Source organism: Acomys russatus, chromosome 6 (genome assembly GCF_903995435.1).
Source record: "Acomys russatus chromosome 6, mAcoRus1.1, whole genome shotgun sequence".
Classification (NCBI taxonomy): Eukaryota; Metazoa; Chordata; class Mammalia; order Rodentia; family Muridae; genus Acomys; species Acomys russatus.
In genome coordinates, this window is record NC_067142.1 from 53,579,203 (window position 1) to 53,606,833 (window position 27,631).

General features: G+C 39.4%; 1 protein-coding gene across 2 annotated transcripts in view; it reads right to left on the reverse strand.

The window, feature by feature from the left end:
* Positions 1 to 27,631, reverse strand: part of Rasal2 (RAS protein activator like 2) — a 252,552-nt gene that overhangs the window by 11,605 nt on the left and 213,316 nt on the right. The window contains exons 6-14 of one of the 2 annotated variants that reach the window (XM_051147644.1): positions 25,250 to 25,403; positions 23,893 to 23,991; positions 21,875 to 22,429; positions 20,119 to 20,263; positions 11,763 to 11,907; positions 10,812 to 11,048; positions 8,605 to 8,806; positions 5,891 to 6,069; positions 4,198 to 5,059 (exon numbers count right to left, since the gene is read on the reverse strand). In XM_051147644.1, the coding sequence (XP_051003601.1) occupies positions 4,198 to 5,059; positions 5,891 to 6,069; positions 8,605 to 8,806; positions 10,812 to 11,048; positions 11,763 to 11,907; positions 20,119 to 20,263; positions 21,875 to 22,429; positions 23,893 to 23,991; positions 25,250 to 25,403 (2,578 nt within the window). Of the gene's footprint in view, positions 1 to 4,197; positions 5,060 to 5,890; positions 6,091 to 8,604; positions 8,807 to 10,811; positions 11,049 to 11,762; positions 11,908 to 20,118; positions 20,264 to 21,874; positions 22,430 to 23,892; positions 23,992 to 25,249; positions 25,404 to 27,631 lie in introns of both variants that reach the window. The other variant, XM_051147643.1, reaches the window with a different exon arrangement.

A 27,631-nucleotide genomic window follows, 5' to 3' on the forward strand; every position in this document is an offset into this window, starting at 1 on the left:
GTCTTTTCAATTACATCACCAAACTAGTAACACCACATCAGACAATTTTTTTGAACAACAGTGACTAATTCAACACACAAGAGACGCTCAATAAAATTGTATATATGAACACTAAGATCTCTTTAGAATTCACTGATCTGAAATAATGCATTGCTAAGAGGACACTGTTCTTCCCTTAGTTCTTTGGAAGAGCATCAAAGGCTTTTCACTAACAATCTTCCCATCTCCTTTTAATAAGCTGAATATATATAAAAACTTATTTATCTCTAATTCACAGTGAAGGAAATGGAGGAAAGAGGCTGGTAAGTGGTTCAGATTTCATCTTGCTTAGCCACAGGAAAAAAAAAAATTGTATTTACTTGACTTTTAGGAGGTCATGAAGAAAATGAAGGGTGAAATGACAGGAAAAGAGGATCTTCTATCATCTGTGATTGATGCTGTGTAGGTTTCCCCTGGGGGAAAAATGCTCTAGGGCAAAAGGGCCTGATAACAGTTTCACCAGCACTACCGTTAGTCACAGCCTGGTTCTGCTGGGACAGATGGGAACGGGCCAGCTCCCAGCTCCTTGCCGGTGTTTACTATATATACAAACAACACTTATTGGTTTCAGTTTCTTCATAATCTAAAATAAGTTCTCATATAAGAATAACCAGTCTGGTATCAACACCAAAGTAAGTGAACTCTGAGAATTCTTGAAGAGTTTGGCTAGAAGAAGTCTCAACAAATCCAAATGTGAAAATTGCAGCATAATACTGGAGGGCTTGTCACATGCCTATTTAAAAGGCCTCTTCAAATTCAAATTTCTGACATACTAAGTCAAAACAACTCATAAATTTAAAATAAATAAAGTCTATTATTTATACAAGAAACACGATATGTAAAAAGCATAAAAGAGAAGAAATGGGAGAGGGGGGAAAAAAAGCAATCTAGACAGAGGATCAAAAAGGTCAAAGTATTCAGAATCTCCTGAAAAGCACTGTTTCTTAGTAAAGTATTTCACTAGGATTTTATTTCCTTCCTACTCAATATTTGAGAAGAATGAAGCCAGTTACACTGCCAACAAAGGCCTCTCCTTTGTGCTAAGACACAAACGGAATTTGCATGGACAAAGCCACTGAAAATTATAGCTGCCTACAAAGAAATCTCCACAAAGAAATCCTCTAGGTTGGGAGAAAGGAAAAGAAAATTCCCTAACATAATTTGCAATTAAAATATGTAGAAGAATCTGCCTTTAAAATGTGCTGATTATACAGAAGTTCAGAGGACTTGGGAGATGAAAAACACAAGAAATAAAAAGATAAGAAGAAAAGAGTAACAACAAGCTGAAAAAACCCAAAACAACAACAACAACAACAACAACCACCCCCAAAAACCATTTACTTATTGGGTAGAAAAAGTCAGTGTAGAAAATTCATGAACTTGAGCAACCAGAACACTAGGTTTCAACTTCTATGATAGTGGCTATGAATATCAGCAGGGTATAAAGGAAGAAGACTGTTTTAATCTGTGTTAGGCCGTAACACTGTTGCTGTGCTCCAGTTTATGCCAGGTAGCTGTTCCCTAATTCATTACTAGGGTGATAGAAAAACTGAAATTAAAATGTTTCTGGAGATGATACACATCTCCTACCGCCTGTCTATCTAGGCACTATTATATCCACTTGTGGAAGCATACGGTTTGTCCTTGTATGATAGGTGTTTTATTTTTCTATAGAAAAAATGTTGCAAATAGCAACTGGTCTCAGGCAAGCGCACAAGAATTAAAAGCACAGATATGACATGATAGGACTCCATGACAGAGGAAAGGAAAATGGATAGGCAGGAGTAAAAAGAGAAAAAAATTAAAGCATGTTTTTGAAAGAAAAGTTTATTTAATAACTACAAGGGGCAGCTGGGTGGGAAATAGCAAGAGTACTGCCTGCCCAAAGAAGTAAATTTTAATTTTCCCTTTCTTTTAGGGCTGGACCTAACCAGTGTCCTTATCACTGCAAACCCTTCTACTTCTATCTCATCCTCTGGCTGCCCTTAGCTCTCAGGGGAAGGCTTGATAATAAAAGGGCCAGGGGCAAGTCTGGTTCCTGTATCTGAAGTGTTGGTCAGTAGGATCCCACAGACCCCAGCACAACATCAGAGGCTATTGCCACTGCTCTTGGTTTCGCTCCAGAACTTGAAAGATAATTTATTGCTGAGGACACCACACACTTGAGTTACAGGACAATCAAGCTGATACTGACCTGGAAGCTTCATCCCTTCATAGAAACTAGCTTTCGGAGTACAGGAAGGTTCTATACATGCTACTGGGGGAGAATAATAATCAGTGGCCTTCTCAGCTGTGAACCCTGTGAACACCTGGTCTGACAAGGTATGTATGTCTAAGGAGACTCTAAACTCTGACTGAACTTAAAGCATGCTCCACAGGCAGAGCTCATGCTTGGTACTATTAATTGGACCAAAACCCATCACTGGTTAGGTGATAGGTCTTAGGGGACAACCTAATATAATTCTGCTACATGAACACAGTATGAAACGGAAGCCCCTGAGTTTCCTTTATACCCCTGGATTAGTGCATCTCCGCCATACTGAGAGAAGCTGTTTTCCGCAGCGATGATTAGTACAGAGAACCACAGCTGGTCACTGGGCAGAGAGTAAAGACTTGGGAGCACTCAGCTCTGAATAGGACATCTGCAGCACACACCTCCTCCCTTCAAGGGGTAGAAAGGACGCAACTAATAGAGCTGTTTTGTGACACTAATGTCCATTACTTGCTGGGCATGACAGAACCACCACACCATAACTCACAGAGGTTTGAGTGTATGCACAAGATCAAGCCAGTCAAAATCCAACATGGGCAGGGGAAAGGATCACGAAGCCCTACAATAGCCGAGAAGCCACTGGCACCGACTGCTGCACGGGGAGGGGACTACGCTGACTTTGGGGATGCCGTTCCTGAAAAACTACCCATGCCCCAGTAGGTAGTCCTGAACCTATGCACATACATAGATAGCCGAAGTGGACTCTTTAAAAAAATTTTTTTTTAAAAAGAGAGTGAGCACACGAAACTGGGATAGAAAATGGTGTTGGAGAGCAAGGGAGGAGCTGGAGGGGAAGGTATATGATTGGATTTGAGCAAAACACATTATATGCAAATCCTCAAAGAATATTCAAGGCAAGTATACTGGTGCAAGGCTGTATTTTCAGCACCAGGGAGGCAGAGAGAGGCTAATTTCTGTGAGTTCAAGGCCAGCCAGGTTTACTCAGTGAGACCCTGCCTCCAAAAATAAATAAGCAAAAAAACCAACCAACCAACCAAACAAACAAACCAAAAAACCAGAAAAAAAAAAAAACCAAAGAAAAGATTACATTAAAAATTCCACAAATACAAAAATTTTTAAAAGAAAAAACTCTTTTAGATGAAACAAACACACACATAGATGTGGGGTGGAAGAAAAAGAGTCCTCTGAACTTATTGGTTTATATCTAAGGGCAAAACATGTATTAATGATTCAAACTGTCATACACAAAGGAAGAAATGATGACATTTGGACAAATAAATAAAATCTCAAAATGCTGACTCAGAATTGGGGTGACATTGGGTGGGCTTGTCCATTTATGTGGTAGTGTCAGAGCTGTGCACCTATTTCAAGTACTTACCAGCCACCTGTGTTTTGTATTTTCTCTTCCTTTCCCTTGCCTCTCTAGGTGTTCAGCTGTTTATTTTTCTAGCCATTTCCAGGAAAAGGCACGTGGGACTTGGTGTTTCCACAGGGAGTTGGGGATGGAGTGGAAAGCAGTTACAGTAAACCGTAAGCTCAGACTGCAAAGCTTTACTCTGGAAGCTTAGGGAAAATACTTGAGGATTGATTTTCAGATTCCCTAACTACAGTCGATTTTGACTACAGATCTCCTATTTAACCGGGTAATTATTCACCCAATGCCACAGCTGCACTCTAAGCACACCTTGAAGAAGCGGCTGTTCCTCATGGGAAAGGAAAAGCCTCCTGAGCGTTTGTTAGTGGCTAAGGCCCTTCTGTGCTCACTAGCCAGAAGCCTCTTAAACCATTTCCTTTTCTTCTTTTAAAGGTTACAGAAGTAGTCTTAAGTGGAAACCTTCTTATCAGTTGGTTTCTGAAGTTTATACACAAAAGGTCAACCCAGCTGTCCATCCAAGCATAGGCCAAAGCCTTCTAGCATAACCTACCTGCTGCGTCTGTTGTCTCTGGATTGCTCTCACTTTGGGAACAGGGCTCTCTCTGGAGGAAGAGGACTGCTGCCTGGACCGGCTCCCATTTTGCGCAGGTTCAGCCACTAGGGCTGCAGATGCCACTGACATGCTCCCTGTACTACGCAAGGAAGCACTGTGTGGCAGGGATGGGGGAGCTTTGGCTCGGGCACCTAACCCAGCCTGGTCCATTTTTCGGATTTGGGACTGCCCAGTACTATTTTGTCGTGGCAGAGCAAGAGGTATGTGTCTGTCAGGTACAGTGTGTCGCCGGGAGAAGTCTTCACTGTGTGAACTTCTTTTGGTGAAATCTTCCATGCTGCTATTGCTGGGTCCACTGAGTTTGAAGTCTTCACTATTGCTTTGGCTTCTAGAACTGGCAGTGCTTAGGTTCTCCAAACTGGAATCTACAGAGGCCTTTGGCATTGTTGGAACTGGGTTATTGAGGTGATAGACAGGGTTCTGGAATGACAAGGGCTGGAGATTTCCTGGCTGGTTCAAGGCTGGATGCAAGGGTCTTCTCACTTGAGGTGCACTCTGGGGAGTGCTCTGGGTTTCCCGAAGTTGTTTGATGCTGGCCACCTGGGTTACAGAAAGCTGGCTCCCCGCGAGGCGCATAGGCACATCAAGCATGACAGACGCATGCTCCACCTGAGCAGCATGAGTGTCCTGGAGGTCCATGAGGGAGATGCTCCGACCGTTAGGAAGGCTGCTTTCCTTCTCATCCTTTTCAGAGTAAGTCATGCTCTGGGAGGAGGCTTGCTGAACCAGCAGTAGCGTTTTCCCTCTGAAATAGCTGTCTGTGTTGTCCTGGCTTGGAGATTTTAGTTTATGCAAATCACTGTGGAAACAAAATGGCCCCTTAATTACTCTTGAAGCAGAATCAATATAATAAATAGTTATTCAGTTGGGCATACGAGCTCTTTTGAAGTTTCACAGGCCCAATGTGGAAGTTATACTTCTATAGAAACTCAGATTTCATCACCACAATTCTTAGAATAAAATCTAGCATTGCTAGTTTTTCCCCAAAGGTAGAAAATATTATACTATTCATCACTGTCTTTGGCTTTTACTGAGTTAGAACACTCTCCCAAATGTTGTGATTCATATTTAGTTCTGCCTAAACCTTTGAGTCTTGCCAATTCAGAGCACAAAGTCTAAGGCTCAACATTTTATCCACCTGTCCAAACAGACCTAGACATAGAAACATAAAATCGTTTCAACTGAGGGTCTAGAACAGAGGTTCCCAACCTGTGGGTTGTGATCCCTTTGGGAGTGGCATATCAGATATTTATATTATTATTTCTAACAGTAGCAAATTATAGTTATGAAGTGGCAATGAAGTAACTTTATGGTTGGGGGGGCACCACAACATGAAGAACTGGATTAAAGGGCCTCAGTGTTATAAAGGTTGGGAACCACTGGTCCAAACATGACAGATAGATCTGTATGTATATTTATAGTACAAAAATATAGTATATTATAGTATCATTCTAGGAAATAAAAAATACTGGCTGTTGTGCATTGTGACAAACACCTGGATTTACCTTATGATTCCTTCAGTTTACTCATAACTTGTAAGTTACAAACTTAAAAAATAAGTTGAGCAGGTTTCTGCCAAATCTAAATATTATCTGTTTAGGGAGCAGTGTTCAAATCCACTCTTTCATACCTGTCAGTGGGGTCTTCAAATATTTTCTGCAGCCCAGAGGAGAGGCTTCCACTGACATTTGGACTGGAGCTGTGTTCAGCGAAACGTCTCAGCTGCTGCTGTATTGGCGTAGGGTTAGTCAGAGACTTGGTAATATCAGCAAGAACACGAGGGAGAGGCCCCAACTTTGCCACAGTTGCCTGTAGGAAGGAATTTTCACCCTAATTGGACAATAAGCATTGTGACATCCACAACATATTGTTTTGGGGACAATGATGCCCATTGGTGGAAGGATGTGGGTTGGAGGGAGGGTAGGCATTGCATATGGGAGTGGCAAGTTCATAATGCATTGTTACGGAGCAGCGGAACCATGGCGTCGAGATGAATGGAGGAGGCGGAACAAGGTGCAGTAGACATTGAGGAGAGAAAGGAAATAGAAATTAGGATTATGCAAATAAAAATGAAAAGACATGCTCAAAACAAACAAACTATTGCCATTCCGACTAAAATATACATGCAAAGCACACTAAGTCTTGAGTGGCTACCAGACCAAGATGGGGAGGGAGAGGGAAGAACCAAACACCTTCTAACCAAAAGGAACTTCAGGATCAGATGATTGGCTGGTGTGATGAAACTTTCAAAGAAAAAGGATGTGTGAGGAAAGCAGTACATGCCAACATACAGGAAGGTGCTGCGCGCAGGGACCCAGAGAACTGCAGGACATACAGGTAGCTTAATTACAATCCTCTATCCCAGTTAATCTTGGGGACTTTGACGCACTGTCAACCGAGTCTTTTGTTAAAAAACAAACCAAATCAAAACAGTAAAATCAGGTGCTCTTTTGCTCTTCTCAGATATGTCTAGATAAACCTCTGGCTCCCATGACTAAAGACTAAAAATGAAGAAGTGTGTTCATGCAGGAAAAAATTGTTAAAAAAGGCTCTGATAATGAATAAACTAGACCTATTTCATAAAATAACTATCTTACTGATGTAGCTATTAATAACAACTTTTAAAATAACTGCTTTATCTATCTCAGTCATTTTTTCCTTATGGAGTTCTTCTCCTCTCCTCCTTCTCCTCCTCCTCTCTCGGACAAGGTTTATCTGTGTAATCTTAGCTCTTCTGGAACTTGCTTTGTAGACCAGGCTGGCCATGAACTCAGATAGATTCACCTGTCTCTACCTCCAAGTGCTGGGATTAAGGGTGTTAGACCTAGCACTCCTTAGGGCATTCTTATCTTTATGGAATCCCTCAACCATTATGCAGTTTAGGCTAAAAGTCATGGTTGCCTTTAGGTATTCTTTATCTTCTCAAAGATCAGTAGGTGTGTGCATGCACATGTGCGTCCTTGTTCATGCTGGGCAGGTATTCTTATCACTCCATTATATTGTGTGCATTTGTTGCTGGCATTCAAACCTAAGGTCTATGCATGCCAGGCAGGTGCTCGAACACTTAGCTACACACTCCAGGCAATTAACAGACTCTCCTACTTGGTTGAGTAGGTATGAATGTCATTTGAAGATCATTTTTACTTGCTCAACAATGTTAAGGTAAGATTCATATAAGAATGTATTTTCCACATAACTCCAATTTAGTATCTACCTAGTATTTCTTAAAGTGAAGAAGTAGTTCTTGAGCTAAGGAATGATTTATATTTTCTTTTTTTTTTTCAAGACAGGGTTTCTCTGTGTAGCCCTGGTTGTCCTGGACTTGCTTTGTAGACCAGGCTGGCCTCGAACTCACAGTGATCCATCTGTCTCTGCCTCCTGGGTGCTGGTATTAAAGGTGTGAGCCACCACGCCCAGCTTGATATATGGTTTTATATGGTTTTTATATATTTTCTAGAAAGTGAAATTTACTAAGAAGTTTATTTCCATATACTCTTTATTAGATATAACATTATAGATAAGAGGAAAATTAAGGAAACAAATAAATCCTTATCACAGAATAATAACATTGTATACTCAGCTATTTTCTACTATAGAATCTATTCCTCTTTATAAAATCCCAGAATGAAGAAAATGATTAGTATGCTTTATACTTAGTTATTAAAATTGGATAAAGTTCATCTGTCATTAGAAAGTAAATGATCTTTTGTATTCTTAATTCAGAGTGGTAGATAAAACACCTGTATTCTCAGATCCTATGACTCTTAATGCTAAAAATTATATCCAACTGACACACACTGTGGGAAAAACAACTTCTCTATGGTGAAGTTAACTTAAATATGATAAACAATATTTTATAAACCTGTCCTTTTAAAAAAGATCTTGTCCTTAGAAATTATTGGATAAAATTTCTTATACATGGATAGAGATGCATACTCCAGTATTTGGCAATAATTTCTAGGCAAGTTTTCAGATATATACATACATACCAGCAGAGCATATATATATATATATATATATATATATATATATGTATATATGTTTCAGATATGTATATACATACCTGAAAACTTTTTCCTATAAATTTCTGTAATTATCTCTCTATATAAATTTTTAGAAATATTTCATTAGCTCAGGTAGTTATTTGAACATATATTAATGTTCTCCGGGAATTTTGGTTGTACATTACTTACTTAATGATGGCCATTTACTTTTAGGTGTCTAAAGTAAGAAACGCTGTTTTAACCGCAGAAAGACTGGGTGTTAGCATCACAGATGATCTCTAGAATCTAGACACTAAAGTTCTGTATCTCCCATTTCCCACTTCCCTCCCTCCTACTTTACCTTATCAAGTTGGGAAACTACTTCCCACAGTAAGGAATGCAAAACTGACAGCTCTCTGCCCAGATCAATGTACCCATCAAAGCCTGGGGTGTTTGAGATGGTGTCTGGATTAGAGATCTCCAAAAGGAACCGCTTCATTCCACCCCATTCATGTTCTAAAAAGTCGTTCATGAATGCCATGTATTCCTCTTTGTTACCAAACCTGAGTTAGATGAGAAAATAAGAAAGAACATACATCAAAAAAAAAAAAAAAAAAAAAAAAAAAAAAAGGGCATTAACATTTTGAGTTGATTTACACAGAGGGTTATTTCTTTTTATTTTGTGATGGTAAAGATTTTGTTTCTGCTAAAATATTCTTTTTAAATATTACTTTAATTCATATTGAAAAACTCAAGAATAGAAACAAAATTCCTTTTTTTTTTTTTTTTGGTCTTCAAATTTTTTATATAATACAGTCCCTAGTTATCTACCAAGTGCCCATCAAGACAACCACCATATTATTAATTTTTTTCAGTTTTCAAATATATTCTATAGTAGTCTCTTCTTTACCCATGGTTCATGCTCAAGACCTCCAATGGATGCCTGAAATTACAGGCACCATGGAACTCTCTATATTTTGCCCTATATATGCACTCTTTAAACAAACAAACTAACCATCCAACCTTAAAAGGACTTTATAGTTTTTCTTTATTACATCCAAATTGCCAGCATAACTATTTTGCTTTGGGGGGTTACTATTACTAAGTAATATAAGGTTATTTGACTATAAGTATTACGACACTTCATTAGATAATCTAAAACCCAAGAGCCTATTGACAGGTAGATGGCATATACTGCATGGATACATCGAAGAAAAGGATAACTGATATGCTGGGTGGGACTGAGCCAGACTTCATGGGATGTATGCTACTCAGAATGTTTTTTTCCAGAACTTTCCATGTAATCCTTTTGGACCACAGCAGATCATGGGTAACTACAACCATGGACTGAAATCCTTATACAAGGAACAACTAACTGCATGGAGTGGGCTTTTTCAAAGTCTCTGCTTATGTTCTTTATTTCATCAGAGAAGAAGTATCTGTCCATCTAGATTTTAGCTATCCTACTTTAAGTCTATAGAACCTGTCCCAACATAATGTGCAAAGAATTTTTTTTTATCAGAAATAGCTCAAATATGAGCAAATCTACCTATGTTGGCTTAGTTGCGAGGTCCATAAAATTCAAATAGTGTGAATTAAAAAATAATCTACAAGAGGGCTGGAGAGATGGTCCAGAAATTAAGAGCACTAACTGCTTTTCCAGAGGACCTAGGTTCTATTCCCAGCACATATACGGTAGCTCACAACAGTCTCTAATTTTAGTCCTAGAGAATTCAAAACTTTCTTCTGGACTATAGTTACTACCTCTACTTTAAGATACTAACAAATTTCGAAACCAGTGTCTGGCTGTGAGGGTAGACGGAAGAGGAGCAGGGAGGAGTATGGAAGTAGATTGTAACAGCTGGCACAGTGGCGCGCTTTTAATCCCAGCACTCAGGACGCAGAGGCAGGTGGGTCTCGGTGAGTTCGAGGTCTACAAAGTGAGTCCAGGACAGAGAAATCCTGTCTCAAAATTTAAAAAAAAAAAAAAAAAAAAAAAGATACTAACAAATTTCAAGTGTTGTTTCTTTTGATTTTCTATGGTACCCTTCCATTTTCTGCATTTTTCCGAGTACCTGTTAGAAAGTGGCCAGCCTACTTGAAACAGATGATGTGACTACAGTGTTTGCCTGTTTTCACACCATTTCTTCCTTTTTATTTTTATTTTTTGGATGAATGCTTAGGATTGAAGGCAGGTCCTTGTGCATATGATGCAAGCATGCTACCAGTCTTTGCTCAGCACTGTCATACTTATACAGTTTTTTTCTAATACTAAAAAAGTAGCATATGTGTCACTTGGAACCCTATCTTTTACTCAGTATTTTAATCTAGCTACCATCATTTTCATATTATTAAGTATCTTTTGTAAACACTATTTTAAATTGTTATAAATACTTCATTAAATGTTTGTATAAAGTTTAATATTTGTTTCCTTTTAAAAATTTTTTTACTGACAATGCAATAAAAGTCTAGTACAAATAGGAATGTGGCTCCCTAGCCTCATCTAAATGCTCATGCATTTTTAAAGGCAGGTATTTTTTTTAAAAGGGTGAGGGTAGTTTCACTTACTTGGCAAAGTTGGCCAGGTTCTGAATGACCTTGGCAATAAGTGTGAGCGTCCGAGATGTGCGGTCATCAGGATACTCCTGCATCAGGTTGAAAAGACTGGGGGACATAATGGCTGGGCAAAGAAAACGGAGAAACAATGAGGCACTAATGAGCCGCTCACTGATGTCTTGCTTGCCTCGGTTCAGGCACTGCTGCTTCCATGATGCAAACACTTCTTTCAACTCACGAGGGAAGACACTACAGAAGGGGGAAAATACACACACACACACAGAAAAAAAAAAAAAAAAAAAACCCAAAACCTCTAAATATAAAAGTATCATGACCCATGAAAGTCTAAGTGACCCCATTCTGACCCAGGAAGCCTCTGTTCTAGAGCTGAGCTAGGAGGAGGGCCTATTAGACACTCAGGGACGGGATCAGACTGATTCATGGCTGACAGGAGGTGGGAAATTCACGGGAGGTCAAATGGAGATTAGAAACTGAAAGTTACAAAATTCTGGATTAGTACAAACTTAGTTTAGCTAAGTGGGAAGATGGCACGAGGTTCCTGACTAAATGATCTGGTTTAATATTGCTATCGTAATGTCCCTAAAGGCTGTTCATGAAAAAATCTTCCCAAACTCACCATTTGCTTGTGGTAGAGAAAAGATAAAAATTTATGAACATATCTGTCTCATACTAGCTAATACTTTTTAAAAAATAAAAAACAAAACAAAACAAACAACCCCGCCTCATGTCTCCAACCCCAACTTTCAGGTGTTAGTAAGCACAGCTCCAACAGATAGATGGGAAGGGTTATTTAGAGAGACAGCTCAGAAGTCCTGCTTACAAGGAAGAGTTAAATTTAGACAGGACTCAGGGAGGGGGAAGCTTGCAATTTCCTTCTAGCACTTTCTTTGTGGTGATTTTCCTGTGGAAAAAGTAGGTTCTCTGGCAAGGACGCAAGCTCACCAGTAAGAGTTGATGATCTTGCAGAAAGCCAACTCGCAGCACATCTTCAGGTTGCTCTGGTGGTCCATCAGCTCGCTAGATGAGCACTTGCTGGGGTCCACTTCACAGTTCTCATCTGACTCATACAAGGCTTTTATAAACTCCCCTGATCAAAGGGAGAAGACAGCAAGTGCTGTAACTATACAGTGACTCCCTCACTAGAACAAACAACTGTGCATGCTTTAGAGCTGTCTTTCCTCAGATAGGGCATGGAGGAACCGAGAAGGATCACTGCTTTAGAACCCGACACTTACCTCCTCCATGCACTATGTTTATTCTCCTTATCCGGGAAGCAGAACAGAACCAACCACCAGCATTATCATTATTTATAAAATTGGCAGCAATTTGATTTAAAAATGTCATATCTTTTACTGGAAACTCAAAATATATTTAATTATCATGAACTTGTAACAGAGCTCCCCCTTGTAGTCTAAGTAATATCATTATTCCAGGAAAAACAAAACAAAAGCCCCTCTGCCCCTGAAAAAAACAATCCAAGCCTGATTGAACAGATAACCCACCTAAAGTTTTAGGAGTAATGGTGATGTCAAACAGATGCAAGCAAGGCTTTCCAAGTCTGTCACTAGCATTGGGACAGTAATTTAATCTTCCACATAAAACTGCTGCATTTCTCCTTACATATACCATAGACACTGGTTTACAAGCACTGGCCAGACAGCCTCTCTGTAAAGACACGCTTAAGATTCTTTGGCACCATCATGCCTGTTTAACTCTGTTAAGCATGCTACTTCAATGCCTTCCATGTTTTAGGCTCTTTTGTGAGTATTCATATGTACCTCTCACTTGTAGGATAAGCCTTTGGATATTAGGAACCTACCCCTTTGAATAACTCTCAAAAAGCAGTTTACTAAGTTTTTTATGAGATAGAAGTACACAGTCTTGTTTTCTTACAGGTCTCTTTTCAATAAAGAGGAGTGGACCTTTTAAAGATCCTTCTTGAGGTTCAAAAAGGTTAGTTCTTGAGTTCAAAGAGGTTCCTAACTTGAGGTCCAGGTTAGTTATAACAGGCTTTTGAAAGAGAACAATAATTTCTATAAAATAAAGCGGCGAACGTAAAATGAAACACGTTTTCTGTCAAAATGATAATTCTGAGGTGAAGGAAAGCTTTTAAAGAGTGGTACACATGCACGCACGCACACACAGGAAAGCAGGTAGTGGGGGAGAATATGAACATGCACTACAGTATTAAGAGAGAACAATGGTCAAACCCTGGATCTCTCACTTAATTGACTAAGGGGCTTAAAAGGTCACTAACTGCCTGAGCTTTGTCTGCTTTATTGGCATCAGAACTATCTTGTAGAATTGTGGTAAGGAGCAAAACCCCCAATGTAGTATTGTTCTTGGCACTTAATTGGGTTCCATGTAGAAAGCATATTATGCTTTTTAATAGTTTTATAATTACAGTTTTTAATAAAGTGAAATTACCAAAGTGGTAAAGTTTAAAAAATGCTAACAATTCCCATTAGATTGCTTTCACTCCATGTTTCCACACAATCTGCTTCATTTAAAGGGTACATAAATGTAAAACTTCGAAATATCAAGTATTTTAGTAATAAATGGCCAAACTGTAAATCTGTAACATTCTGTTAAGGGTGTTCAGTTTGGTCATAACTATTCTAGGGAAATATTAATAATATAAATATTACCTTTTTCTGTCATTTTTCAAAGGAAACAATCCACTACATTTCTCAGAGTCCAGACATAAATTGTTTGTGGTACCAGCACTATAGGGTCTAAAGATTTTCCTGATATGAGATACCTTAAAATTGTTTTAAAATTAGGAAAACTGTTTTCAGTTTTGGATTTGTTTGTTTGTTTTTCAAGACAGGGTTTTTCTGGGTAGCCTTGGCTGTCCTGGACTCACTTTGAAGACCAGGCTGGCCTCAAACTCAAAACGATCTGCCTGCCTCTGCCTCCCCAGTGCTGGGATTAAAGGCATGTGCTACCACACCCAGCCACTTTTGGAATTATAACCTATGTCTGGTAATATGTTGAATGGTAAAACGAAGATAAAGCTTTTGTAGGTTTGCACCTAAAAAGGTATTTTCTTTAAAATCATTTGAGTTTGTTCCTTTGCATTTGAAAAAAAAAAAAAATCAGAGCTAATGGGGGCAATCACTGAGTCTAAATATTCAGTGTGCATCCAGAATGTTCTCCTTTGAACTGTAAAAAGTATTTTATTTGTCTGTGTTTGCATGAATATAAACACACAGGTGTGTATATGACCATGGCTTTGCACATGGAGGCCAGATCAGAGTGTCCGATCCCTGGGAGCTAGAATTACAGGTGTTTGCAGACATGTTATATGTGTGCTGTTATTCGAACTGTGGTCCTTATGATTATGCAGCAAGAAGACTCTCTTAACCGCCTAACCATCTCTTCAGCACCTTCTTTGAAAATATTTTTCTAATTAAAAAACTTTTAGATTTATTTTATGTGCATATGTCTGAATGTGCACCACCTGAGTGCCTGGTGTCAGTGGAGGTCAGAAGATGGCACCAAATTCACTGCAACTGGATTTATGAATGGTTGTGAGCTATTATGTGGGTGCTGGGAACCCAACCTGTGTTCTCTGAAAGAGGAGTAAGTGCTTTTAACCACTGAGCCATCGCTCCATCTTCACCCCTACCCTCTTTTAAGGAAAGGTCTCATGCACACCAGTCTGACTATAAACTCATTAAGTAGTCCTGCCTTTACCTGGAAAGTGATAAAAATACAAGCATGCGCAGTTCTATTATGTGATTTCTATGTACATCGCTAAACCATCGCTATCATCAGCATTTCATGTATAGGTGTAAGTCAACAGGTGTTGACATATTACTGCTGAAAGGCATTTGCCTCCAACACCAGCACGGAAATTACACTTTCTGAGAGACTTATGTTTCACAGATGGCATTTCTTCTGTGTCACAAGACACCAACAAGAAATGACTTTAATAAGACAGGTAAAGGAAGCTAACAGATGGAAGACTTAAGTCCAAATAAAGCAGAGCTTTTTTCAGTAGAGAATAATGCTTCATTAAGATCAAGACATGCTAGCAAGCTGGCTGATACTATGCATTATGACTGGCAACATTCTTCAAGTATGGGTGGGTATTAAACTCATGGCCGTATGTATGCCAGGGAAGTGTTCCACCAATGAACTACATCCCCAGGCCTGATTGGCAGCTTCTAAAATTACAGAGCTCAAGCAGTTTGGAAATTGCACCTCTTTTTTTCCTTTTGCTTAAAGTATATGACATACAACAAAACTAAATGAGAAAAAGACAATCTAATTTCACTACTGAGAATCTTATGAGTTAACTGTTTTGCTCATGGAAGCTGTAACAATAGTCTTTCCCCTAGCCCATACTCTTAGGTTACAGAAAGGTTAATAGAGATTTTTGGGAGGTGATCTGAATTGCTTCCCATGCTCAATGAATTAATTTTCATGCCTCACTGAGCTCATCAGATATTTAACTATTCACTACTGTATCAAAGGATTTGGTATCCATTCATGATTAATTCAGATCTCTTTAAGCAATGGATCTTTGAATATGAATATTCTCACCTTCATGTTTACAGAATGGAGAATACTGCTAGAGATGCTTCATTGTTGCATTTTATAGGACAACATAAATCATTAAAGAAAGCCATGACATATAATTTATGACTATAGTAAGCACCTGTATAAATGAGATTAGTAGCATCTTTTCTTTTTCAGTAGCATCTTTTCTAATATCAATAAAAATAAACTGTTTTCTTATAATTCCTATTACACTAAAGCAATTGAATAGATCTGAATAGAAGTGAAAAACCAACCAACCAACCAACCAACAAACAAACCAACAAACAAAAAACAACTCTTTATCAGAGTAGAGGTTAACTGTCACTACAGCAGGTGTGTTTCATGTAAAACCAGTTTCCTAACCAGTCAACCCTTACTTTATGGTTCCTCCCCCTACCCCCGCCCACCCCACCCTCTCTCCTTCTCCTTCTCTCCCTCTCCCGCTCTCTTCTCCCCCTCCCCTCTCTCTTGGTTTTTCTCTGTGTAGCCCTGGCTGTCATGGAACTTGCTCTGTAGACCAGGCTGGCCTCAAACTCACAGAGATTTGCCTAACTCTGCCTCCCAAGTGCTGGGACTAAAGGCATGCACCACCACCAGCCAGCTCCTTTCCTCTTGATTCACCAATTCGAAGCATCACAAACAATATTTAAATTATGAAATAATTTGACAACTATTTTTTACCATTTGAATTTTTTTGTCAAAGGAGGTCTTGGGCCAGCGGAATGGTTCAGTGGACCAAGGTGCTTGCTGCAATGCCTGATGGCCTTGAGTTGGTCCCTGGCACCCACATGGTGAAAGGAGAGAACCAACTACAAGTTGTGTTTGCTCGCTCCCCCCGCCCCTTTTTTCTCTCATAAATAAAAATCTAAGAATAAAAAAGGTAGTCTTGAGGACTGAATCTAGGGCCTCATGGATGCTTAAAAATGTGCTACCACTGAGCTGTATGTTCAGCTTCTCTGACTCTTTCTGCCTTCAACATCTGACCATTTATTTGCAACTTTTAAAGACTATTTTTGACTGGACTCAGAAGTAGCTTTCAGCAAGGACAGCCTACGTCTCTTGGCAATCTGTTCCTGGAGTTTTTCTTCGGTTTCTCTCATTCTCTTGGCCAAAAGTTTAGCACATTCTGCAGCCTCCTCGTTTTTCTTACTGTGTTGTTTCTTCAGAGCACTTGTGTTGTAGAACACGTGGAGTAACAAGATGCCGAATCTTGGGGCATTTGGTGCTGGCCTTCTTACCTTCTGTGTTTAAAGAGTTCTGATAGCACATGGTGGACATCATCACGAGAGAGAGTAAAAAGTTTGCAGATTCCGCTAGTTCTCCTAAGTTCCAACGACTGAGGCATAGCAATTTCTGTCAGCCCTGAAACATCCTTCTCTCTTTTTCTTTTTTAAAATAATGACCACATTGAGAACACTCAGCTTGGTATCCACAATGCATGTGTGAACAGACGTGTTCTTCCTCTCTCAAGTTATCTTTGTCCTATGACCAGAATGGCCCTGACTCACCAGCAGGTGCAGTGATGTGGATCAAGGCACTCTGCTTTGTGGGAAAACCTTGTCTGTGGTCCCACCATTGATCTGGACCACATAAACCTTCGGCTCTTCACCTAGCACATCAGCAGGAGCATCTGTGTCCATGTGCTCCTCATAAAATATGACGTTTGTGTTCACTGTCCACTCTGATGAATTTCTGACACAGTAACTTCATCCCTATGCAGCCGACCACCTAGGAGGCAGCACGGAAAAGATCACTTCTGACTCTTTCTCTGTCTTCTCTATTGGTATCCAGGGCCGAACTTCCTAGCTTGCTTTCTTTCTTCGTATTTTCTCGATTCCCCATTTGCTTTTACACACTCAGCAGAGACACATCCTAAGATGTGTTTTGACTCAATTTTCTTTGTTTTGGTAATTTCTTGGCTTCATTTAACTCCACTGTATGAGTTAGTCCCAGGGTTCTAACACCTGTCTAGGCTTAAGTTCTGACTTGCTTTCCCACCTAAACTGCCCCCAAATTCCTACCAGGTGAATATATATATATATATATATATATATATATATATATATATATAAGGTACACATATAATTCTGTCCCTTTCAAGCCTAATCCTTTCACGACTTCTGTTATGAATCTAATCAAGGGGCTGGAGAGATGGCTAAGCAGTTAAGAGCATGTACTGCTTTTGCAGAGGACCTGAGTTTGGTTCCCAGCATACATATCTGGCAGGCCGTAACTGCCTGTTACCATGTTCTATGGGCACCTGCACTCATGTGCTCATACCCACACACAGGCACACATAATTTAAAATGAATCCTAAAAAATAATCTTACCACCCTTAGTCATTTAGAAAGTCTACAAATTCTCTATAATATTTCTTTCTTTTCTACCAACCTGACAAGCTGCTAAGTCAGTTCAACTTCAATGTTTTTCTTATCCTTCTTTTTCACTAGACTACTCCCAAATACGGTCTCACTCAGTTTTATTATTTCTTGCTCTCCTTATTACAATGGCTTTTTTGTTTGTTTGTTTTTTTGAGACAGGGTTTCTCTGTGTAACCCTGGCTGTCCTGGACTAGCTTTGTGGACCAGGTTGGCCTCAAACTCACAGCGATCTGCCTGCCTCTGCCTCCCCAGTGCTAGGATTAAAGGTTTGTGCCACCAAGGGCTTCTTTTTGTTTCCAAGATTTAGTCACTTACATTAAAGAGTGTTTGCGTGTTTCCCCCTATATTTATGTGTGTGCACCACAAATGTGCAGTCTACACAACAGCTAGGAGAGGGCATCATCAGATCCCTGAAACTGGAGTTACAGAAGGCTTTTAGCCACCACGTGGGTTCTTGGAACTGAACCCAGGTTCTCTGCAGCATCAAGCATAAACTATCTCCTCTTTCTCCTTATTTATTCCCCCTGAAACAGGGTTTCTCTACGTAGCCATGGCTGTCTTTGACTCACTTTGTAGACTAGGCTGGCTTCCAACTCACAAAGATCCACCTGCCTCTGCTTCCCAAGTGCTGGAATTAAAGGCGTACACCACCATTCCTAGCTACAATGGCTTACTTGATCTCTATTGCTTTTTCTAAAAATAAAAAATAAAAACAAAAAAAATCCATTTTCATCACTCTCTTCAGTTCATTAAAATTAGCCAACTAAATTTTTTTTGGTGGCTTTCCAGTGATTAGTGTAAAATCTAAATCCTCAGCCAGGCTCTCAAATTTTGGTTCCTAATTATTGTGAAACTTTTGTTGTTACTTACTTATGTCTTTCATATTCTTTTAAAACTACCTTTCTTTCTTTCCTTTTCCTTCCTTCCTTCCTTTATCTTCTTGGTGTGACTGGGAATGCCCACAAGTGCTATAATACATATGTGGAAGTCAGAGAACAACTTGTGGGAACCAGTTCCACCATATTGGTCCTGCGGACCAGATTTGGGGCACCAGGGTTGGTGGCAAGTACCTTTACCCATTGAGCCAACACACTGGTTTACTTTCATGCCCTTTTTCCATTGAAAGGTTTAATGCATAATCACCTGATTTTTTCCCCTCATGTCTATGACTTTTAATTCATGTCTTTTTTTTTTTTCATGCTAATCCCTAATTGTGCTTACCAATTCTCTGCAAAAACATAGGATTCTCTTTTGGTTAAACAGACAACTTCATCTCATTTCCCTATATTATTAACTCCTTGTGAACAAAAACTCTATAGTCCTTCAGCATACCTTTATTACTACCTATAATGATTACATGTGACTGGTAAGGACTAGAAACGTTACTAGAACAAACTAAAACGTGGAGCAAATATAAAATATACAGTAAATTTCAGAGTATGGAAAATAAATACTTCATTAATAATTCCCTTATTGATCAGTTGTTAATATTTGAAATATATTGTGTTAAATAAAAATTGTTGTTGATTTCATTGATTTCTCTTATTCTTTTTCCCCTGTGACTACTTAAAAGCTTGATGTTACTCAATGAACACACAGCGGCACACATGCGTGGCTCCCGGTGCATCTGCACAGTGCAGTGCTGCGCTAGATTCTGCGCCAAGAGCTGGGGGTACGGAGACACTGGAAGGCTGAGGCAGCATTGCTATGGAAACAAGGTCAGCTTAGGCTGCCACAGTCTACCTCTAAACCACAGATTCATTCAAGGAACTCATACCCACTGTACTATGCTATAATGTCTAACACACTGCCTTACTCTGGCAGCTAATGACTTCATTTCATAACCAAATCTAGATCTTAGTGGCTTTGTCATCAACAACTAATGACTGGACAAAAATTAGTTACCAGTTAAAGACCTTAAAATACAAGTGAGAACTGTAAGAAATATCAGGCATTTCTTCATTTCTGATGAGAGCTTTATATGCTTGATAATAAATAGTAGGTTAATCCTTTTAAGGTTGAGGCAATACAGGCACAACATGATATAGATACTCAATACTTCAGGAGAAATAGAACACCTCAGTTCTGGTGGTGAAGTCCATCAATGATATTATATCTCCTGGGATCAGAAATGCAGAGGCTTTGGGATAGCTATACATGCTGATGGTTTTCTATTTTCACACGTTACAATGAACACGTGTGGTTACTCCACTAGCAAGAATGGCAGAGGCAGTTAGTTTATGATTGAAATCTTAATCACTCAAGTCAGATGAACTAAATGTATGCAGAGTTTAAATTCAATTTGTTCTAGGAGGTAAAAGAAGTTAAAACTGACAGGGAAAGGGGATAGATAACTTCCTCTTCCATACCCAGAGCATCATGAAGGTATTGTTGTCCCACCAACTTGAGATATTCCTCAATGGATTTAGTGGCAATGGTGTTTTCTCTGAAGATCAAGACGTCATGCTCTCCACAACGATCCACCTCCGACATCACCAAGTCAGTCAGGAAATCCTGGCAGAATAATGTTCAGTCAGAGAGAAAGAAACTGAGTAAGTATAAACATGAGAAGACACAATGGAAACAAAAGATATTCTGAAAACACAGCTTTAAAACTAAGCCACCAAGCCGGGCATGGTGGTGCACGCCTTTAATCCCAGTACTCGGGAGGCTGAGGCAGGCGGATCACTGTGAGTTCGAGGCCAGCCTGGTCTACAAAGTGAGTCCAGGATGGCCAAGGCTACACAGAGAAACCCTGTCTCAAAAAAACAAAATAAAACAAAACAAAAACCAAAAAAACAAAAAACAAACAAACAAACAAAAAAAAAAAAAACCAACCCAAAAAAACAACAACAACAACAAAAAAAACTAAGCCACCAAATTCCTTGGAAAGAGAAAAGGCAGCGAGGACAAGACTCTTATGTATTTATTGCCAGCTCTCGGTTTAACTCAGGAGCTCCGCCAGAGATTTTCTAATGCACTTTTGAAAGAAGCCGTACTTTTGAGTGCATCTCCAAGTCTCTCTCTTCAGCCTCACCCAGTCCCAGTCTCTCTGCTCCAGGCCCTGCATGGGGCTGTAGTTTCTTCTCTGTCTGTTGTTTAGTTCACACAGCCCTTTCTACACACAACGTTCTCTATTCACCACAAACATCTTTTGCAAATGCTACTCTCAGTTCTGCTCTTCTTCCACCCTCACCTCCATTCCCATTGTCATAAAATTAATTTCTGAGACCCTTTAGAGCTCATTTCACATACTGCTTCCTCCTAGACCCTAACACCTCACTTGTCAGCTCCCCCCTTTCCACACTTCCATAGTTGTATTTGTCTTTTTACTCTCTGCACTTCTCACTATAATCACAGATTTACTTTTTAATTACTTAGAATGATTTCTCCAGAAAACAAAGCCCTATGAGGCCAAGGAGTGTATTTATCTTTGTTCAACGCATACAGTGAACACACCTTCAGCGTCTAACTGGCACATGTTAGATGTCATTTTATCTTCCCAATTTTCATTTGCGTTTAGATGAAAGATTACCATGACACAGCTGCCAACTAACTGTACAACACCCGTTGGTGTTTTCATTTCAGATCTATATTTTAATTCCATCATGACTTACACTTAGCACATTTCTTGAATATATCCTTCTATACCACTGGGATACATCTAGCAGTTAATGTTAAAATAGGAGAAAGAAAACCATTATTTTATACTCAGCTAAGCAGATGTTGTACCCCTGTATCATACCTTTAATTCCGTGCTTTCAGAGGCTGGGGCAGGAGGATCACAAGTTTGGGGCTAGAATAGGCAACATGGTAAGACTATGTTTCAAAAAGAAAACAACAGTAACAACAGAATTTGAACGTGTTGTGGGGTCGTAGCAACTGCATTTATGGTATTTATCTAACTCATGAAAATAAACTAGAAGTAGGTATTTGCTGGGTCCTCCATTTCACACAGTCTCTTATAGGCCTGCTAACAGGCTTTCATATCTCACCTTTAATTCCCTTTTCTTTTTCTGAAGAAAATTTAAGCTGGATTTTTACAGTTTATACCAGTGTCCATAACTTCATTTCCTTGTACACAGTGAGGAAGGAATTTAAGGTAACACACCCTTTTCAACTTACCTTAGCTCTGCCCGTGCTCTGAAGAATGTGTACTAAGGCACAAGCCAACTCCTCTTTATTCCTTACACTAATTACTGGCTCAAGCACAGAACACAGCATGGTGTAGTTGCTGGTGATGAATTCTGCAAACTCTTTGTATTGCTCCATAGGCAGAATGGTGATAGTTTGGAAACGCGACTTAATCCGAATAGAAGGTCCTCCTGTCTTTCCTTTGTTGGGTGTGGGTGTACTCACTGGGTACCACTTTTCTACAAACTGGCGACCAGTCACACTGGCAGTGGGGATGTTGACTAGCCCTACATAATTATTCTTGTCCTTTTTTTTCTTTTTTTCCACATCCTTATAAATGTGAACTGTGATGCTATGAAGAGGTGGAAGGCTATAGAATTCAAAATGTTCACCCCAGAAAATATTGTCTGCTTTGGTCTTGCTGGTTGTACGAGCAAAGAGGGTATCATCAAGGCACAGTTCGCAGAAATATTTTTTTTTAGGGGCAAGATCCTTGGCTTCAATGATCCATAAACGGAGAACATTTTCAGCTCGTCTACAATTGTCCTAAAAAGAGATAATGAAGTTGAAATTGAAGCTGACAGGCCAGAAAGAGCATGTTTTCTTCTTAAAGTAAGGCTAAGGAGTAAGGTAAACTAAGGAGCAGCCCACACACAACAAGAAGACTTGCGACTGCATCGTTTAGGATCACAGAACTGTGAAGACGGCTCTTGCATGGGAAGCCGGGTCAGTGGGTAGCTGACCTGCTGCCAAGCCTGACCACCAGCATTTGATCCCCAGGACCCACACGGGGGAAGGAAAAGAACCAACTCCTGCAAACTGTCCTCTCAGTTACATCTGTGGACTGTGGTTGGTCAATCTGTCAGTCAGTCTGTCTGCCTGTCTCTGACTCTCTTACACACACTCTCTCTCTCTCTCTCTCTCTCTCTCTCTCTCTCTCTCTCTCACACACACACACACACACACACACACACACACACACACACGATTAAATATTTTTAAAAGAATCTTACAGAACTACATATATTGTTTTACGTGGGTTAAAAAATGTCATCATGTGACAGAAAGATCTCTATAGCCAACTATATGAGCTGGACCAATTTTTAGGGGAAAAAAAGAGAAGTTGCTAACAAACATGCCTTCTAGGACCACTTTTATCATATATTAACTTCTGGCTAGGTATGTCACCTAGCTTTTTTGAGTCTCTTGATTCACACTGGTAAAATAATAGTATTATCTCTAATAAGACAATTTTTGTACAAAATGTCATAATATGTATATACATTTAAAAAACTGTTGGGCTCTAGGCCAGACGTGGTAGCACTAGCCTATAATCCCAGCATTTGGAGGCTGGGATAAAAAGGCTGCGAGTTTAAGGCCAGCCTTGGTAACATAGTGAGACCTTGTCTCAACAACAAAAAAATTTTAAGATTTATAAAATTAAGATACTGCTACATTGGTTTTCTATCAACTTGATGTTTACAAAGTGGTGCATTAAAAAAACCTTTTATTGAATCTGTTTTGACAACTTAATAAATGTATAAGGGGCATTCTTTAATCTCCATCCAACTTAATTACTCCCTTCCTTACCAGTTCCTTTCCTACACATTCATAGCCCCTCCCGTCTTTCTGAGATCCACTGAGTTTAGTCATGTGGTGACCGTGGGTTAGAACTATGCACTGAAGCCTGATGTGCTCCTCTGGTGATGAAAACTGAAAACTATAACTGCTCCTCTCCGAAACCTACAAGTAGCCAATAGTTTAGCAGGGAGGCTTAGGGCCCCTTGAGCCCTTTCTAATCCATGGCTGCTGACGGTTTTGTGTGAGTCTGCTGCCACAGCAGCTATGAGGTGATGAGAACACTGGCTGTGTATTTCTTAGCCCTTCTTCTCATCTTCCTGCATTTACATTCTTTCTGCTTCCTCTTCTGAGAGGATCCTTGAGCCTCACAGGGAGTGATAGAAATGTCCTGCTTGTGACACAATTTTGACACTCAAAGCCACCATTACCTTATTTGGCTGAACTGTCCTTCGAAGGTTTTCCATCCACTTATCTCTCTCTGAGGCGGAGTTACAGCTAAAGCATTTACTTCCACTTAGGTAGGTGACCTTCAACAGAAAGATTAGAGATGTGGATGAAGACTCTGTGTGTGTGTGTGTGTGTGTGTGTGTGTGTGTGTGTGTGTGCGTGCGTGCTTGTGTTTGAGAGGGGATTTATCTTCTAATTTCTATAGTTTAAAAATTAGGGACATGTTATGAAACCCAAATCTTACTATGTGAAGCTAAAACAATTGTTTTAAGTTTTGTTGTAGCTTTACTTAAATTTTAATCTCTAAGTGGCATCCATACTTCTGAGCTATAAGAACAAAGCTCATCTACAATTTAGCTGGCCTATGGTTCAGATAAATAAAACATTAAACAAAACTTAAGGCCACATCTAAAATTACTTGTAAATGAATATATTCATTTGAACTAATAAAAATAACTAAAAAGGGAAAATGTTTGTAAAATCATTTGATTTCTTAAGACTGCTTCATTAAAATGCTGCAGAAGGCTACTAAATGACGGTGAGAGGCATCAGTGCAGCTCAGTCACTCTTTGCAATCTATTTCTCCTCCAGCCGGCGACCAACCCATTGATTTTCAGTTATTTATAACACTGGACATAGTATACTGTGTCTATAGTAGAAGCCAATTGAACTGAGCTCCACAAATAAGGAAAAGTTCAAGTGATTTTCAATAATAATAACAATAACAATTTTATTATTATTAATTACAAAAACACATACAAATGACCTGCTCAAATTGCTGCAGTCTGTCCACTTACTCTTAAGTTCATAATACAATGAATCAGATCAGACAGACTGTGCTGAAATGGCAGCTCCTAGACTCAGCTGGTTAGTGAGGACCTGAAATGTGGCTGCTGGTCTAGGAACATGCAGGAGATTACAAAAGCAAGGTATGGCCTTAGATCAAGAATCACTCATATTATAGTTATAAAACTATGATTCTAGTGGATTTTCTCAAAATTTTTTAAAATTAGGGATTAAATACCAGTATATGACATCTTTATCAGTATTAAAAATTAACATATTAGTTTGAGAAGCTGTTGCTAATCTTGTAACCTATGCTGAGAATGTACTAAGTGCTCAAGTTTTTTAAAGTAGCAAAGGCAAAGGTATGAGCATCATTAATAACTTTGATTACAAATATAATTCTATCAACAGATTTTCAATTCTTCCCTTTTAAGTAGAACAATTTCAGGAACTGAAAACCATTTAAGATAATCAAATCAGAAACACGACAGTGAAACTGTCAACTATTATCAACTATTCTCCATTTGGACTACAATTCTTTTTCCTATGTACCTCAAAGCAGAAGTCTTGTCCAAGGATGCTACTATGGAGTGGCTTCACTGACACTGGCTCCCCTCGACCAAGATCCAGACATTCCACAGCACTGCATGGGCTCAGCAGGGACTCATGTGAACGGGACTCTTTCAGTTTAGGCAGACCACGAGACCTAAAAGAAGAAGATACTTAGGACAACTTTACAGGAGGCCTGACAAAAGGAGACTAATGAGAATGTACAAATGTGGAAGGAGGAAAAATAAAAGGAGGAACAAATAAATATCCTATGATAATAACAGTATTAACAACCACATTCATGTAGCTAACATAAACTATGCATATACAAACGCATTCATGGACACACCTTTTCAACAAAACATAAAAACATAATAATTTTACAAGCCTCAAAGGACCTCTACCTTCCTGTACAGATGTTATTTTTTATTATAATTTCTATACTGGAAAAGGAATACACAGTATTCAGAATTACTTCATTACTTCTTATGCAAAAGTACTGTCAGAAGACATTCTTATTTTATTTGAGGGTACACATCTTCTTGTATCACGGATAATGGCTGAATCCTCAGCTTGCTTCTTTGTGTGCTGGTAGATCCCACCCCACCCCCACCTCCACCCCACACAGTGAGCAAGAGAAAGCAAGCAGGAGGGAGGAATGAGAGTGACAGCAAGAAAGACAAACTTTTCAGCACAAGAATGTCTTTCAAACAGCCTGATTTCCATCTCAATGTGGAATTCTCTTCTGGCAAACTTTGACTTCTATACATGCATTACAGTATAAATATGAATAAAGAATAGAATGCCTTGAGGAAACTTCCCACCATAGTTAAAAAAAAAAAAAAAAAAAAAAAAAAGGCAAACTCCCCAGAGAACAGTTGACACAGTAAGGCAGGCATCTGGGCTGCCTATTTTGGTGTTTAAATAGAATGGTGGGTAGGTACCTTAGTTCCTGTCACTATGCGAGCTAGGGCTTCACTGCCTCAATGGAGTCAAACATGATGGAAACAGTTTTCCTGAATTCAGAAGTGTATGGTCATGCAGTTTCAGTCAATAATTATACTAAGTGACGGAAACACCCCTACGCTTCAAGTAGACGGTTTTAGTTATACATCTAAAAAGAAACATCTGTGTAAAGATGTTTGCTTTGGTTAAAAACTGTTAAATAAGCAGCTTCGCTCATTTACAAGGAACAAGGCTAATATTGAAAGAAGCTTCTAAATTTTTAAGCAATAAGATATTGGAAGAGCACTAAGGTTACTTTCTTCTGTCTCCATTCTACTCAGTCCAGCTCCGTAAATAAGAAACATTTTAAGCAATAAGGATAATTTAGCTTGTTGTTTGAACAAAAACAAAACAACACATAATAACCACCATCTAAAGTTTAGGTTGAAAAACAAACAAACCTGTGTTCTGATAGCAATGTAGTAGTTTCCATTAATAATGCAAGGTATGTACAAAAAGGGACAAAAGCCATCAAATATAGTGTACATAAAATTCAACAAAGAAGAAATGTTTGACGTTATGTGGTGCAATTATAACTAATTGAAAAAAAAAAAAAACCAAACAAACAGCTTTAGTCAACTTATAACACAGTGTTTCTAAATAAGCTGAATCAGAAGCCACAGCAAAGAAATAGGACACCATAATCTTTGTTAAACAAACAGAAAATAACTATTCTAGCTGTCTTTCCCAGGAAAAGCCGCTCCAGCTCACCAGCAAGGTCAAGATGTATTTAAAATAGAAGGTGTTAAGACAAAGTTTCTTTTATTTGTTACAATCTAATTTTATTTAAAATAAAATAAATATCTACCTACATGAAGCAACTGTACAGCCATCTGGCAGTGCAGCCCCAAACCATAGCGGTGCCACATGCCCCGGGAATAGCAAGTCACTTCCTGGACTACATCTCAGAAGACAACTCTCTGTTTAGAAGACAGGAACCAACTGGGGATCATTTCCTTGCTGCCTTCAGTTACAGATGCCGAATAAATGCCTTTCAGGTGTTATTCAAGTCTTCAACAGAAGCAGGACAGAAACACCAACAACGGAACAAGTCCTCTCTATCCCAGGCCTGCAGTGCAGGTGATAGCCCTGTATTCCTCCAGGCTGCATCTAGCCCCTCAGGTAACACAAACAAGGTTCCAGGGCTCTAGGCTGGGCCTGTTGCCATGGTGCTACACCTTTAAGGAGATTAGAGCTGGAAGGCAGCAGGGAGAAGCTGCAGCTGGCAGGACTCAGGGAGCATGCTCTGCAAAACAGTGAAGGTGACTGTTTGAAAACAGAAGGGAGAGAGAGGTGAGGGCCCACTCCCATCAAATTCTCAGCCGAAGGCTGGTAACAGAGGCAGCACTGGGGCTGGGGAGTGGTCTCTTATTAGAAATT